This window comes from Alexandromys fortis, unplaced genomic scaffold (genome assembly GCF_014885135.2).
Source record: "Alexandromys fortis isolate MF-2015 unplaced genomic scaffold, M_Fortis_MF-2015_v1.1 scaffold_3, whole genome shotgun sequence".
Classification (NCBI taxonomy): Eukaryota; Metazoa; Chordata; class Mammalia; order Rodentia; family Cricetidae; genus Alexandromys; species Alexandromys fortis.
In genome coordinates, this window is record NW_026067909.1 from 1515575 (window position 1) to 1531113 (window position 15539).

At 50.1% G+C, this 15539-nt stretch overlaps 1 protein-coding gene across 1 annotated transcript in view; it reads right to left on the reverse strand.

The window, feature by feature from the left end:
* Nucleotides 1-15539, reverse strand: part of Fam53b (family with sequence similarity 53 member B) — a 65792-nt gene that overhangs the window by 49656 nt on the left and 597 nt on the right. Inside the window, exon 2 of the mRNA XM_050136671.1 lies at nt 8303-8357. Within this exon, the coding sequence (XP_049992628.1) occupies nt 8303-8357 (55 nt within the window). The remainder of the gene's footprint in view (nt 1-8302; nt 8358-15539) is intronic.

The following is a 15539-nucleotide window of genomic DNA, read 5'->3' on the forward strand; positions in this document are numbered from 1 at the left end:
CCAGCAAAGCACCCAGAGCAGTCTCTCAGAAGTGGCAGCCGTCAATGTAATTCTGAGAGGACAGCACCAAAAAACATGCTTGTATTTGAGACCTGTATTCCGCACCTGGTACCAATGTCTGTAGACTCAGGCTGAAAAGGGAACCAATATTTTCCATTCTAGGATTTTCTAGGATATGGGTCCAGGATTGCCTGCTGGACAATGAAGGGAGGAGGTGGAACTGGGAGGTGGGGAGTAGAGATGCAGAGCCCTGGTCGCTACGAATTTGATTCGTGAGCTTGAAGCTGGTAGGTTTGATTTGCTGCTGCTTTGGGCAATCAGAGGACGGCAAACCTATAGAAAAGGATCTCTTTGCTTTTCAAGTCCTTGGAAATCCATGTTTCACAGGCCAGGTAGGAACTTTCTGGGTTTCCACCCCAAACGACACACAGCCAACATTATGCCATCCCTATTGTATCAACTGTCAGAAGGATCTTAAAAAGCTCCTCAATGTTCCCAGTGCATTCATGTTCACAAGTGTGAAATGTACACAATGGTGAGAATGTGTCAATGCGCGCGTGCACTTGTGTGTATGTGTGTGTGTGTGTGTGTGTGTGTGTGTGTGTAACGACAGCACATCACCTTGTCTATGGAGGGGCGGTAAGCTACACAGACATAAATAGACCCTGGGCCCAGACTCCCACAAGTGAACCACAGGACCAAAGTCCCTTCCAAAGCCAAAGCTCGAGGACTGAGCCTGAAGTTTCTGACCAGTTACCCTCTGAGATGAGGAAACGGACCCCAAGTCCACACTTGCAGAACCCAGTCCTGTTGCCCTGACCAGAAAGCAGAGGCTGCTGGATGCACAGATCTTGAGTTGTAAGACAGAAAAGCACTTGAAGGAACACAAATAGCATTTGACCTCAAATGTTCTTGTTTCCATTTCAGGACTTAAACTGGGAAATTCCCAGGGGCCCATATTCTCGAGGGACTATATGACTTCTTATGTTCAAAAGACAGGGGAGGCTTACAGCCTTGGAGATCTCAGTGCTGTGTTTCCGATACTCTCTTAAAATGACATAACCAGATCACAATGTGGTTTCTAGAATAGCTCAAGTAGTTACACACAGACCTAACAGGCCGGATTCTCGCAGCCTTCAAGCCCAGGGAGCGAGCCCCAAGCCTGACCCGGGGCTGACTCACTCCTGGGTTTCATACCTGTCTACTCGTACTGACAGTGAGGTATGCTCATGCATCCCCGCTTCCCCCAGGCTGTGGTGTGCTAACCTGGCCTCAGGGCTGCAAGGACATCTGTTCTCAGCAGAAGCTCACCAACCTTCGAAAGAACTGGCGACTTTCTGAAGGCAGCTTTGCTAAACTGATCTTTTGATAAGAACATTGAAGGAGAAGCTAAGCAATAACTTGAGCTTCCCCACAAGGTCTCATCTGGTTAGTTGCTTGGTGTAGGTTTTTTTTTTTTTTGAAAGGTGTATTTTATCCATTTTATTTATTTATTAAAGATTTCTGTCTCTTCCCCACCACCGCCTCCCCTTTCCCTCCCCCTCCCCCAATCAAGTACCCCTCCCTCGTCAGCCCAAAGAGCAATCAGGGTTCCCTGCCCTGTGGGAAGTCCAAGGACCACCCACCTCCATCCAGGTCTAGTAAGGTGAGCATCCAAACTTCCTAGGCTCCCACAAAACCAATACGTGCAGTAGGATCAAAAACCCATTGCCATTGTTCTTGAGTTCTCAGTAGTCCTCATTGTCCGCTGTGTTCAGAGAGACCGGTTTTAACCCAGGCTTTTTCAGACCCAGGCCAGCTGGCCTTGGTGAGTTCCCGATAGAACACCCCCATTGTCTCAGTGTGTGGGTGCACCCCTCGCAGTGCTGAGTTCCTTGCTCGTGCTCTCTCTCCTTCTGCTCCTGATTTGGACCTACAACAAAAGTATATACTCTACTATGTTCATAGCAGCATTGTTTGTAATAGCCAGAACCTGGAAACAACCTAGATGCCCTTCAGTGGAAGAATGGATGAAGAAAGTATGGAATATATACATATTAGAGTACTACTCAGCAGTAAAAAACAAGGACTTCTTGAAGTTTGCAGGCAAATGGATGGAAATAGAAAACACTATCCTAAGTGAGGTAAGCCAGACCCAAAAAGAGGAACATGGGATGTACTCACTCATATTTGGTTTCTAGCCATAAATAAAGGACATTGAGCCTATAATTCGGGTTCTTAGAGAAGCTAAATAAGGAGGAGAACCCAAAGAAAAACATATAAGCATCCTCCTGAATATTAACCTTCATCAGGCGATGAAAGGAGACAGGCAGAGACAGAGACAGAGACCCACATTGGAGCACCGGACTGAAATCTCAAGGTCCAAATCAGGAGCTGTAGGTTGTTTTTAAAGACAGATTCTCACTCTATAGCTCAGGCTGACTTGAAACTCGCTGGGTTACCCAGGCTGGATTTGAATTTGCTGCAATCTTCTTGTCTTAGTTTTTCAAATGATGGGATTACAGCCCTTGTGTATGGCTCTTCTCATCTGATCTTAATGTTTAGAGCCTGTGTCACTAGAATGGAAACTTACTAGTTGCTGAGTCAGGAAGAAAGGCTCCTGGGCCTCTCTGCTTTAGCCTCTGGCCCCACCATGCTTTAGGGACAATGACACAAGGCACCAAGTTCTTTCACAAGACAAAGTGTTAGGATGGCTGAAGGTGACATCTGGGGAAACAGGGGCTCTGAAAGAAGGGACAAAGATCAGGGTGCAGAAAGGCTCCCAGGGCCTTTGCTTCACCAGTAGGGCAGGGACTGCAAACAGCAGCTGTCGTGGCTTGTGGCAAGCCCGTAGTCGTGGAAGAAAAAAAAATATGAGCCAGTGGGCCTACTAAGATAGAAAACTGCACCAGGCTGAACGTTGAAGGCACAGATCTCTGTTTCCTCATCTATACAAGGTGGTGTGGAGTGGAGTCCTGACAACCCTCCCAGCTCTGACAGGAGCCTCCACTTCACCCCCAAGCTCCCAGGAGCACGTGTGAATGAGGGGGAAGCAAGTATTCTCCACAGCAGCAAAATCCAAAGGGACGGAGAGGCCAAGTTGGTCCCCTCATTTTTTTTTTTTATTCCTTCCTGTTTGGGGTATATTACAGCACATGTGAGGACGGTTCCCGAAGCCACGCACACAAGGCCAGGTGCCTCTGTATTAGAGGAGGGAACTGGCAGGGAGGGCAGCTCTTCAGGAAACTGTCAAGAGATGAGGTTCTTGCTGAAACTGACAGAGAACACCAACATGCTCCCTAAGCAACGGCAATCCCTGCACTGGTGAAACTGGGCTTCAGAACAGTGCCGTGTGTCCGCTAGGCACACCCAGTTGGCAAACAGCAGAGCCCAGACCTAACACGCTCTGCGGTCCCACAGCCAAACGCCTGCGACCAGGATAGGCTGTTCCTGACTTGCCCGCTGCCCTTCTTTCTCCACTGAGAGGCCAGCACCCAGAGATAATGCAGGAGCCGTTCTCTGGCCATTCCCTGGCCTTGGCACCCCTATGGCCCCTCCCTCACCTTCGTGAGAAGGCAGGAGGCCTTTTTTTCAGTCGTCACCGCAAACAGCTATCGTGTACCCATTCCATCCCATCTACTTCCACTCTGGACTTTATCCCCCACACACTGTCTGGAAGCAATAAAAGGTACATGGAAGAACTGAAAGCATTCTGTGTGGATTTAAAAATCACATACATATGTAACCACAACAAAGATAGATTTAAAATGTAAAGAGTTATTTTTTTTTAAGCAGACACATGTACTTGTATGCGGATGTACTTTTTTTCCACTGGAAACAAATTGTTTGCTAGTCTGTATTAGCTCGTGAGCAGTTTCTTCTAGGAGGCCCTGGCTCAAGGATCACATTCAAAACGGCACAAAAACCTGGGCTGAGTGGCTCTGGTATTGTGATTGGTGTTTTCCAGTTTGTTTTGGTTGTTCGACTGCAATGGAAATTGCCTGGCCCCGAATGCCAGCAACTCCACGCAGGTACAATCACAGGCCACTTGCAGTGATCAGCTGGGGCTGAGTTAAGGGACCTAAGCCTGATGAATCTCAACGTGAAATCTCTTTAGCCCTCTGCAGCTCAACACGGCCAACTGGTTTCCCGAGGAACTCCGTTCAGAGAGTGCCCCCGGGAACAACCCTTTTAAGTTCAGAGTAGACGTTAACAGCCGAGTAATTAAACATTGAAAGTAAAGGCTTATAATTAAAATGCTGACAAACCTGAACCAGAGTGGCACAAGTCGGGCCGCTATAATGTTTTTACAATTCCTTTTTATACATAATGTATGATCCTTCTGCTCAAGTTTCCTCTATGTTCCTTGCCTGTGAAATAATTTACATTAATAAATAATTTATTACCATAACTCCTGAAGTAATTATGGGTTTTCATCCTTTTTTTTTTTAAAGCATATGAATTGTTTTGTTCTCTGTCCACTGACTTGTATTTACAAGATTTTTCCTAGTGGCCTTCTGGGAATAATTGATGTTGCCTTCGCTGTCTCACATTTTATGTGATTTCTAATCTCCCGGCTGTGGTGAGAAAGATGGAATGTGTGGTATCTACTCTCCTGATGAAAGAAGGCTCATTTAGCGGCTGGGATTAGGCAAAGGTAATGAATGGGGCCTGTACTCACCCATTTGCCCTGTTTCATAGAAAGGAGGGGGGGTGAGGGGAAGGGAAGGGAAGAGAAGGGAAGGAAAGGAAAGGAGTTGGCACCCCAAGCAGTTACGAAGCAGCATCTCGAAGGGGTCCCAGGCTCAGGCTAAGCTTTCCTATGCAGACCCCGCTTCACTGAACACAGGACACCTCTGCCACACTTACTGAACCCACCAGAAGTTAGGTGTAAGGAACGGCGCTGCTCCCAGCCCAGATGGCAAACTGGGAGCTGCCACTCAGCTCATGTCATGAGGAGATGCCTCTCCCTGAGAGAGCCGCCTGCATGGGAAACTCTGCCTCAGCGCAGAGGTGGGTGGGGAAGATCTGAGGTGAGAAAAGAACGTGGTGGTGTCTGCTAGAAGGAGCTGGCCTGGCACCCTAAGAAGGAGCCTTCAGCGAGCACAAAGCAAGTGGGCAGGGCTGGGTTCTACTTTGTTTTGTGTCTCCAGTCCACATCTAACCCAGATTTGGTCTCTCCCTCACTTTAGAAAAGCGTAAAAATACTTTGCATCAAGTTCCCAAATTGAGGTGGGGCACGAGGGTAGTGAGGGGTCAGGCATCCAATCCACAATCACAAGAATAAGGTACTTTAAAAAATAAAACAGCCCATGCATTGTTAAGAGCACTTGATTCTAGAAGCTGAACTGTAGAGGGCATGAAGGCAGCTCAGCCACCCAGAAGGGTGGCACTCTGTGAAAAAGCAGTAGCCCAGTGCTGTTCTCTGAGCCCTGGTGATCTTGCTGGCTTTACTTCAGAGCACCCAGGAAGCCCCCCACACACACCCCCACACACACTGGTTCCCAGCTAGGACCCTGGAGTGGGGTTAGGAGGGAAAGCCCTGAGGCACAGACCTTTGTCTTCAGGAGCCTGGGCTGGAGTGGTGATTATGATAATTGACATTTTATCTTTGCTCAGCTTTGTCCAGCCCCAGAAGGGCCAAAAACCCTCTTGAAAAGTCTGGCCAGTCCCTCAGGGTGTTCTCTTCCCTGCTATTGAAAAGCCGGCACACCCAAGATGAAATCTCCCTGCCTGGGGTACACTCCCTGTGTGCTGCAGGGACCGAACAAGGCAAGGCCACCAACTTCTCCATTCATGGAGTCAAGGGGCTGGAGAGCTGGCTGCTCCAACTCAGGGAAATAGGGAGGCCTCTGACTGCTGAGACCCCTGGCTTGGCAGCTGTTGGAATGGGACAGAAGGTGCTAGCACCTCTACCCACAATAGCTGTGCTTTGTAGGAAGAAGAGATCAAGAAGTGGGAAAATGGATTCTACTGCTCAGTGTCTCTACTGGCCTCCCCAATCTTGTCACATGGGATTTACCGTCTGTGGTTCTTGCTCTTCCATTAGACACAAAGTTCCTTGTGGGTTAAGATAGGGTCCCTGTCATTTGGCCCAGCATCAAGTTCCTAGAACGTGCTGAATTCTCAATGAAAATCATGAGAACAAGCCCCTGAAATCACTTGGGATAAACGAAAACTTTGGTAACACATGTTGCGTGGGGCACAGTTCTGCTGAGTCTAGGAAGGTTGCTCAGCAGGCAGATGAAGGGCATAGAGCTGGAGAAGCAGGGTGCACAGGATGCTGCTGTTCCAGCATCTAAGAAGCCACCCACCCCCTGCACCTCCTCTGGCTGAGTGGCAGGACTTCAGCACTGTCCTGCAGAAGTGAGAGCCAGTGGGGAGCCAGTGATAGGGCTCCCAGTCTGGCACTTCCTCCAGGCCATGTGCTACCCTGGACAGAGAGCAGGCAGGCTGTGTACCTGCCTCACAGGTCCGGGCAGCCAGACGGTCCTGGACAACCTCCCCAGGCCTTACTCTGGCCCCATGGGCAACTCTGTCACTTATAGCCACCCCCAAAGGAAGCCGCTGTGGTCTCTCTTTTGAGACACAAGGCCTCTTTTGAGGAACAGTATCTTGGGCTGAGGTCTCAGTCCTCTTTGCAACTATTTCTGTGGTGCGCTCTCCTGTGCCATACTTTGCCACGAGCGTTCGCACGGCTCTCACACAAGCCCACAACTGCTAGGCTACGCTGCAGATGAGGAAACTGAGGCTGAGAAGTTGAAAAGTTCAGCTCTAATGAGGCCAGTCACAGAGCAGACCCATCAGAGTCTAGTCACTATACAGACCCACAGTGGAAGACCAGGGAAGCCTAACAGAACAGCCTTGCAATGGAGGCCCACCATCCCTGGGACCCAGGTTCCTGGGCTGACTCTGTGGGAGATCGGTGTGGGCTGAAGGTTGGCCACGCGTGACACCCCCCACCCCCATGGCAAAGCAAGGCAGCTCAGCTGTGAACCTGTTTCAGGATGCAGGAAGTACCGCAGGCTTCTGTGCCTTGGACTGGTATTAGTAGATGAAAGACATTAACCACCAAAGAAGTACACGGTCATGTGAGGACAGGCCATAGAAACGTGTCAGCCAGGTGACTTCTGCTTCCATGTCCTCTAGGTAGCGGTATCAGAAAAGACATCCAGCTTTTCCTGCACTATAGCATGTGCTGAAGAGAAAATAATTGTCCTTCTCTGCCACCTGGTCTAATTCTAAGTCCTAAGAGATCTTTCAGAGAGTCACTGGGCCTTGGTTTCCCCTAGTATAAACAAGCACCTACCTGGCTCTGAATTTACAATGTGTGTAGCAGTGTTCAACATGACGGACCCAGGTCCCTGTGCACTCAGTCTTACCTATGGGAAGTGCTTTGAAATTAGAAAACTAAACCACTGGGCACAGAGAAAGGAGGGTGATCACAACCTCATATTTACATATCCTGCAAGGTACTGAATTTGAAATCCCACTATGGCTATTCCATCAGTGAGGCCTGGTCTCCGATTCAAGAGAATCCATCTGCAGAGCGCCAAATAACCAATACAACCATCCTTTCTTCTCTTTACGAGAAACAGCATCACGTGTGCAGAGAAACACGAGACCAAGCAGCTCATTGGACAGGATATTTGCCATATAAACAAGAGCCTTAAAAAGGTTCCTGACCTCTGTTCTCTCTAGTTCCCTTCTGGGACTATCCTAAGAAATACAACAAAAAAACAAAAACTTAGACTGAGAGAACCCTGGGCATTAGAACTGAACATTCAAACAGCCCTTACACCCCAGGACTGTAAGAATCACAAATCCCAGGGTGTTTTAATATATCCACACAGCGCAGCACTATACAGATTAAGATGCAGGGCCTGAGTCATTTGCATGCTGTAGGAATTACTGAGTGCAAAAACAAACACAGTTTATATAATTATACGTCTATGATGGACTTGGCTATGTGAAATATGCAAAACATATGCATGCACGCACACACACACACACAATATCACTGAGAACCAAAATTTGGTGGCTTTTTACTTCCTGTCCTATGGTACATTTTCTGAATAGAAAGAAAAATATCATCATGAATGACTTAATAATCAGCCAGAACTCAATGCTGGCGGTGGAAATGGTGCCAATAAACCACACACCAGCGCCCCTCACTCCCACACCCAGGACCCTGTTGGTCCACGCCAGCCCCGCTGGGGACTGAAACAATTAGAACGCAGGAGAGAGTCTCTCCAGGACTCCTCTGGAGTCTCCCCTGGCTGGAAGGACTAGAAGAGGATGTCCAGGCTGTGTAGCTACTCACCCATAATTCCACAGGAGAGAAGGGTAGGTCCTTGACTCATCTTCTTTGGCGTGTGCTGAAAACAACCAGAAAAGCTATTCAGACTTCACGTCATCAGAAGCACGTTCACACACGACTCTGAGCTGAGCTCAGGACACTGAGCTAAAGTCACAGTTACAGGAGGATCTGCCTTTTGCCAGTATCGGGTTGAGGAAAGGGGAAGAAAGTAGCCCACGAGACAACATCTGCACAGGACTGAGCCTGACCTTTGCCCCAGGCCCAGAGTTACAAGCAGGCTAAGGGGCCTTTGAGTCATACAAGACGCCTGTGACTCCTGACAAGAGGGTTCTCTCCACAGAGGGATATGGGGAGGTTTGATGCAACGATAGAACCAAACTCTACTAGGGGCTAGAAAGAAATTTGGAGAGGTGGACCCCCTAGGAGTGAGGAGCAATGGACCCTCACTACTCCCTGATGGCTCCCCAGGGGATTCAGAGACAGCATCCTCCACAACCCAGAAGGGAACGCCGGCTGAAGCTCCACAGCCGCCATGGCTACAGCAAAGCTTCCAATCATTCTCTGAAGCACCAGACACTCACTGGATCTATCAGGGCTCAACCTGAGAGTTACGGTTTTCAACTCCTGGGCTCTGTACACCACTGGGCTTCCCCCTCCACTGTGAACATTTCCTGTCTTCCCTCACAGTCCACACCTACCTCAGCTGAACAGCAGATGACAAAGAAGCTGAGACTGCACGGCCACACAGCAAGCTGAGCACAGAACAGTCACTCAGAAGGCGAGTGAGGATCAGACATCCCAGTCAGGACCCCAAGAGGAAGGTCTGCCTCATGCACCCCAGAGACCGGCTACCTCGCTCCCTCACGTTCAGTTACACTATACCCAGCAGACAGGAACTGACAGTTATCTGCATTCAGGCTGCATTCATGCAATGGGAAATGAAGTTCTCAGGGTTCTAGCTTCTGAGAGGAGCTCCAGTCCCCTACCACATGACAGAAGGAGGCAGGGTTTCTAGGGTGAGAAGTGGGTGGGAGCCTGGCTCTGGTTCACAAAGTCCCAGGAGGAGGGTGGGGCTGACTAGCAACACCTGGTCCACCCAGATAAGGTGGCAGGCGCCTGGCACCCCATCCCCAGTGCCCAATTTGGGGGCCTTTCCTCCCGGTTAACAGTTTAAAGGGCAGAACGGTCCTTTCCAGACCTAGGACATAGAGGAGAAGAAGGGCTCAAACCCCACGGAGGACACAGTCACACAGCCAACTCTTTTCATTACAGAGAGATGGGACTTGGGGTGGGGTGCAGAGCATGTGTGAGGTGGGCTGAGAGCAGAGCCAGTTTCCAGAGGAACACCTGAGCAGGTGCTGATAGACAGAAAGGTTACTGATAACAGACAGCCCTTTCCCAAGCCTCTTCTTGGCTTAAAATCATCCTTAACATAACCAGGCCAGGTCACCCTCTGGTATGTAACTATCTTATAGCCATCTACTGAAACATCTAGAAAGAGTTCAAAAGAGCTGTACCTGCCTCTGTCTCAGCTGAAAGCCCGCACCAAAGTCACCCAATAGAGAACAGGTAACAACACAGGAGAGCCTGCCTTCAGGGCTGAACCACCCACAGAACCAAGGGCAGAAGCCTACAGCAGCCAGGCAGGCCCCTTACTCTCCAAGGAAGGTTCTGAGAAAGTACGGGATCACCTCCGAGGGAAACAAGGTCTCAGTGCTCACAGGGTACCCAGGATCAAGGACAACACCTGCTCAGGTAGGTCCTAGTCTGCCCTACCCAGGGTACCCAGGCCCAGTGTCAACCAGATGGGCTAGGAGCCCACTGAAGCCACACCAAGACAAGACCACAGGAAGGCTGGCACAGTGCGTGTGCGCACTAGTGACCACAGGTGACACAAGGGAGAGCTTGGGACTTCACGTGAAAAAGCAGGAAGCAGAGGACAGCCACCTGTACCTTGTCAGGAAGGGAGAGCTCACGTTCTGCTGTGAGCTGTGAGTGCAGGGCCAAGGGAGGCCTAAGTTGGGCCTGAGTACCTGCTTCTAAACCCTTGTCTCATCCTGGCCCTGCTCCTTCTGGGCCTGGGCCACACACTCTTCTAGAGCCTGTGAATGTTCCACCTTTATTCCAGTAGTAATCATTTCATTTGAGTTGACTGGAGATAGCTCCTGTCAGATAAAGAACCCCGGAGCTAGAGATAGCTCAGCGGTTGAGAGCACTGGCTGCTTCTCCAGAGGACTAGGGTTCAATTTTAGCACCGACTTGACTTACAATCACCTGTAACTCTAGTCCCAAGGAATCTTACACTCACTTCTGGCCTCCATGGGCACTAGGCATGTACATGCTTTAACACATACATGCTGGCAAAACATCCACACAAATAAAACTTTTAAAAAAGAAAGGAAGAAAGAAAAGAAAAGGAAAGGAAAGGAAAGGAAAGGAAAGGAAAGGAAAAGAAAAGAAAAGAAAAGAAAAGAAAAGAAAAGGAAAGAAAAGAAAGAGGAACCTTGACTGGCTCCACACTGGATCTCAAGCTAGGACGAGGGCCCTGTCTTGCTTTCTGAGTCCAACTTCTAAAGTGAAGTAGAACTTCCTAAGCACCAGAACATTTCATCCTAAGCCTCCCAGGGTCAAAGGGCCAAGCATACCCTGGCCCCTGGCAGGTTTGCCTGGGGACTTCACATGGGCAAAATGACACCTAGGAGCTTCTGGCTCCAAGCTGACACAAGCCTTCCTATTTCCAGTGTCTACCAAGAACACAATAAAATTCCCACTGGCAGATGCCATTCCTGCAGCCAGGCTTCCAACTCTTCAGATCCTCTATTCCCAGAGCAGGAAGAAGGGATAAGCGAATCACTGTGCCAAGCCAAGGTCCAGCAGCCCCAAAGGGACTCTGCTGTGAGGACCCCAAGACTTCCGGAATCTACAAAAGAGTGAGCTCAACTGCAGGCTGAGGTCTGCAGGGAAGGAAGCCGAGAGCACGTTTCCTCTTTGCATGCCTCCCTCTTTGTGCCTGAACCCACCAGGGCTCAGTCTCAGTGACACGATTCACGTCACAAGAGAAGTCTTTGGAATCAGGTCCTGGAAGGAAAGACAAAAGCTGGAAATCAAATTGAGGCTTCAGGGACATTTGTCTGACTAAAGGTGGCCCTGACTTCAATAAAGACCCAATTAAAGGAGAAGCTAGCAAACATGGAAAATACCAGGCCGTACCCATGGCTTTCACAACTTTCTTCAAAGGTTACTGCCTAAAACAACCGAGCCACTTTTTCCTTTTGCTGACACAGTACCCAGGGAGCCACAGTGTGAAGGGGAGATGCTCGTATGACATGCTAAGAACAGGCACGGTATCATGCCTGCCTCTCAAACAGAACTCGGTGGGGCTGAGACGGCAGGAAGCAGAGAGGAATTCAGGAAGATGAAGAGAAGCTGAGAAGAGAAGGCTGTGATGGAGGGAGCACTGACTTCAAGGCTGAGCTGGGCACGGAGCCTCTAGGTGTCTATGTCTACCCAGGGTGAAACACGCCAGACTTCAGCTAGTCCATGGCCAGCCAGAGACTCTGGTTGGAGCTGTTGAGGCCCAAGTGCCAGGTTGGTTTGACAATGAATATGAGAGTTCCCTGTGCCTAGAGAGCTGGACACAAGGCCTAACGTGGCTACCAACTTTAGAGTGGGCAAATGCCTTAGCACTGGCACTCGAATGTGGAAGGGTAGAAGGCGGTGTCTCTTCTACTACTGGCTGCACGGTTTGGGCACAGGCAAGTAGTATAGAGCTATGTACTTTTCTCTGCCCAGAGCAGCCGCTTCCCTGTCTCCTCTGGGCTCCGGGATTTCGAGTAGGCTGAAGAGAAAGCTGTCCCGGCCAAAGGAGATGGTTACTTTGGAAACAAGAACAGGCTCAAGGCCTGCATGTAGACAAATGGGCAGGAGCTGGGGGGAGTTCAGTGCTCCAGGGTCACACATCTGGGCTGCCTTCCAGTGACAGTGGCTAATGTTAGAGCATGAGAAGGAAAAGCCCTTGAGCAGAGGAAAGCAACCAGGCAGACTAAGGAAAGAGGACAGGGAGTGGTCATGGTTACCTATGCATGGCTACCTGACCAAGGCAAGCCAGGGCTGTGAACACAGCCAGTATCCAGACCTATCATTCCCAGAGAAGTGGGTTCCTGAGCCCAGAAGGAATATGCTTAGCACTCATCAGTTTTTGTTCCTTTTCCTGAACCTTCCTTGAGAGTAAGGATGGTCACCTTTGTCACCAGAATTAGGGTTTTGCTGTATTGTTTTGAGACAGGTTCTCATGTCGTTAGGCTGGCCTCTAACTAGCTACTTAGCTGGTTTTGAACTTCTGATCCTTCTGCTTCCACCTCCTAGGTCCTGCAATCCCAGGTGTGTGTCACCAGTTGTTCAAAAGGGGAACGAGAAGGTGACTGTGGAAGGGCAGGGACCACAGCTCTTCTTGTTTCTCACCGGGACTCAGGAGCTCCAGGGTCCCAGAGTCTAAGGAACCTTCTCCCAGTTTCCCTAGAATCCTGTTTCCTTTTGAAATCTTAACCTCCACTTTTGTTATCTTCTTGGTCTAATTAGAAAACACAAGAGAAACTGTTTGCCACCTTTTCTGTGTCAGCTGGTGGCCCCTGGTGTGAGGATGATGTTACCAGTGCTGCCTGTGGAGCAAACCCCAGCAACTTCCTCTGCTGCTCACACAGGGGACCAGCTGACCTCAGACTCTGCCTCGGGGAGGACATCGCTAGAATGGCACTATTTGGGTCTTCAGGCACTTACAGAATGTTTCTCCCTGATGTGGCCACGACCTTCAGAAGCATGGTCAGTGCAGAAAGATCCTGGCCAGAGACCATGCATCCCCACACTGAATTCTCTGAGCCACAGTTCCCGTCTGTCTAAGGGACAGAGATGAATACACGGTTGTCCTTGTCTGAGCACCTTCCATGGTACTCTCCACACCTTCTGTGGCCAGCACTTGGGTTGAACTAGGCCTAGAATGTAAGCAACGGTCGGTATGAAAGATGTCAACAATCTCACAGACAAGAAGAGCTCTTTCCAAAGAGGCCATCCCTCACCACTGACCTGACCTCTGGGTCAGAGGGGAAGAGATAAATGGTTCTGGGCCTAGACAGGCCAATAGCAAGGAACAGAAACAAGAAAGGTGCTCTCTGGAAGGGGAGCAGAGGTTGGAAGACAAAGCCTGGGCCTTGGAGTAAGAGTACAAGCAAATGAGCCCCGAGGAAGGGATGAGTATGCCCCGCCCTTCTGTTCTAGGAAGACAAGGCTCTTCCTTTAGGAAAGGCACAAGACCCTGCTCCTCAGCTGGAACTCAGGAACGGCTGCTTCCATGACCCTAGGCCCTGGTTCTATGGCTAGCCCCAACCAGTGCTGCCTTGACACTAGACAGGCACAGAGACAGCTGGGGACCAATAATACAGCTGAACCCTGGAAAGCACAACCCTGAGGATCTCTGGGCAGCCCCTCAGTCCAAGGCACCATCTGCAGATATTTCCCCAAAAGACGGTTAGTGCTAAGAAAAAAGATAAGACAAGCATGACGTCTATCTCGGCTACAGATTAAACGGAGGGACCAAAACGACAAGGTCAGAAGCTGTGGCCATGGGAGCCTGTGTATTCACTCAAACTCAGCAGGCCCTGGTGGCATGAAATGGCTGGCTTTTATTAAGTATTACGCCCTAGCACGAGGAGTCAGTCACTCAGTGCATAGGTAACCTGTTAAGAAGTGGTAGGAGCCAAGCACGGACATCATGAGGAGAAAGAAGACAGAGAAAGTTTGAGGGCGGGCAGGATTGAATTTTAGGCTGAGCAGCCACAGAAAGGAGAGTTCTACGCTATGGAAGAAGTCCACAGGTCCTGAGGCAGGCTAACAGTTGGCATCTCTGGGCCAGGAAGTGGGGACAGTACTCGTGGGGCATGAAGCCAGTGGATGGTTCTGAACAGATGAACAGACTAGACTGGTACTCCACGTGGCTGCTGGGTAGAGAAGAGGTTTTAAGAGCCAGAAGCAGAGGCTCAGTTACCACAAGAGTCTACGTGAGAGAGGCCAGCAGATAGGATGAGGGTAGCTGACGGTGGGGATGGAGGGTAATGGAGAAGTGATTAAACTGAAGATACACATTATATGCAGATTGGAAGTGGGGTGTGATCGCTGAAGTAGCCCCACTCCTGCTATAAAGACCCAGGTATCCATCAGCCAGGAGCCTTAGCTGCTTCTCCCTGCCCTGTGTCTACAGTGCTGGGGCACAGGGAACAGCCTCAGAGATAGGTGCCCCTATACCAGCCTGAGGGAGGAAGCCTAAACACAGGGCAAGAAGTGGGGCTGATGGATGGAAACGAGGTGAGTAAGTGGGCAAGCCAGCAAGGCAGTAGTGTCCTGCGGCAGGTCTCAGCTCTCAACTACACGCATACGTGGAAAGTAAGATCAAGCCCACTTCTACTCAGCCTTCAAGGCCACACCTAGCACCCCAGTTCTGGGAGGCTCACCCTGATATGCTTATAGCCCAGCCAGCCTCCTCAGCATACCTGAATCTCAGCAGGGTGCCAGCTATGAGTTGGCATTAATGGCTCTCGAAGGGTCAGTGCATTCTGTCTGTCTGGTAGAGCCTCCCTCTACTCTGGGAACCACTCTAGACAACAGGGCAAGGCTCAGCTCTAAATCATGCTGGTTCTTCCACTCTTGGCCAATTCCCATTATAGGACAGGGACTTGTAAAGGTCTGTGAACCACATGCAAGTTCCAAGCATTTCCCAAATCTACCAAGGTGAGGGGCTTCAGTCCACACAATAGTCAGAATGTGGTATTTGCCAACATGAGACAAGGAAAAGGAAGCCCACCAAAGGGTTGAATGTGAAACCCACCATCGTTTGGTCAGAGGACAAAGAACTGGGTGATTCCAGGAAGGTGGGTGATAAGACAGAAGCCTACCACCATTGAGCCAGAGGGCAGCTGCAGGGGCCATCACCACAGCCTACCGCCTGGCTGCCAAGCTGTTCTTCCTTTCTTTCTTCCTTTTTTTCTTTCTTCCCTTCCTTCCTTCCTTCCTTCCTTCCTTCCTTCCTTCCTTCCTCCCTCCCTCCCTCCCTCCCTCCCTCCCCCCCTCCCTGCCTGCCTTCCTCCCTTCCTCCCTCCCTCCCTTCCTTCCTTCCTCCCTCCCTCCCTCCCTCCCTCCCTCCCTGCCTCCCTGCCTCCCTGCCTCCCTGCCTCCCTCCCTCCCTCCCTTCCTT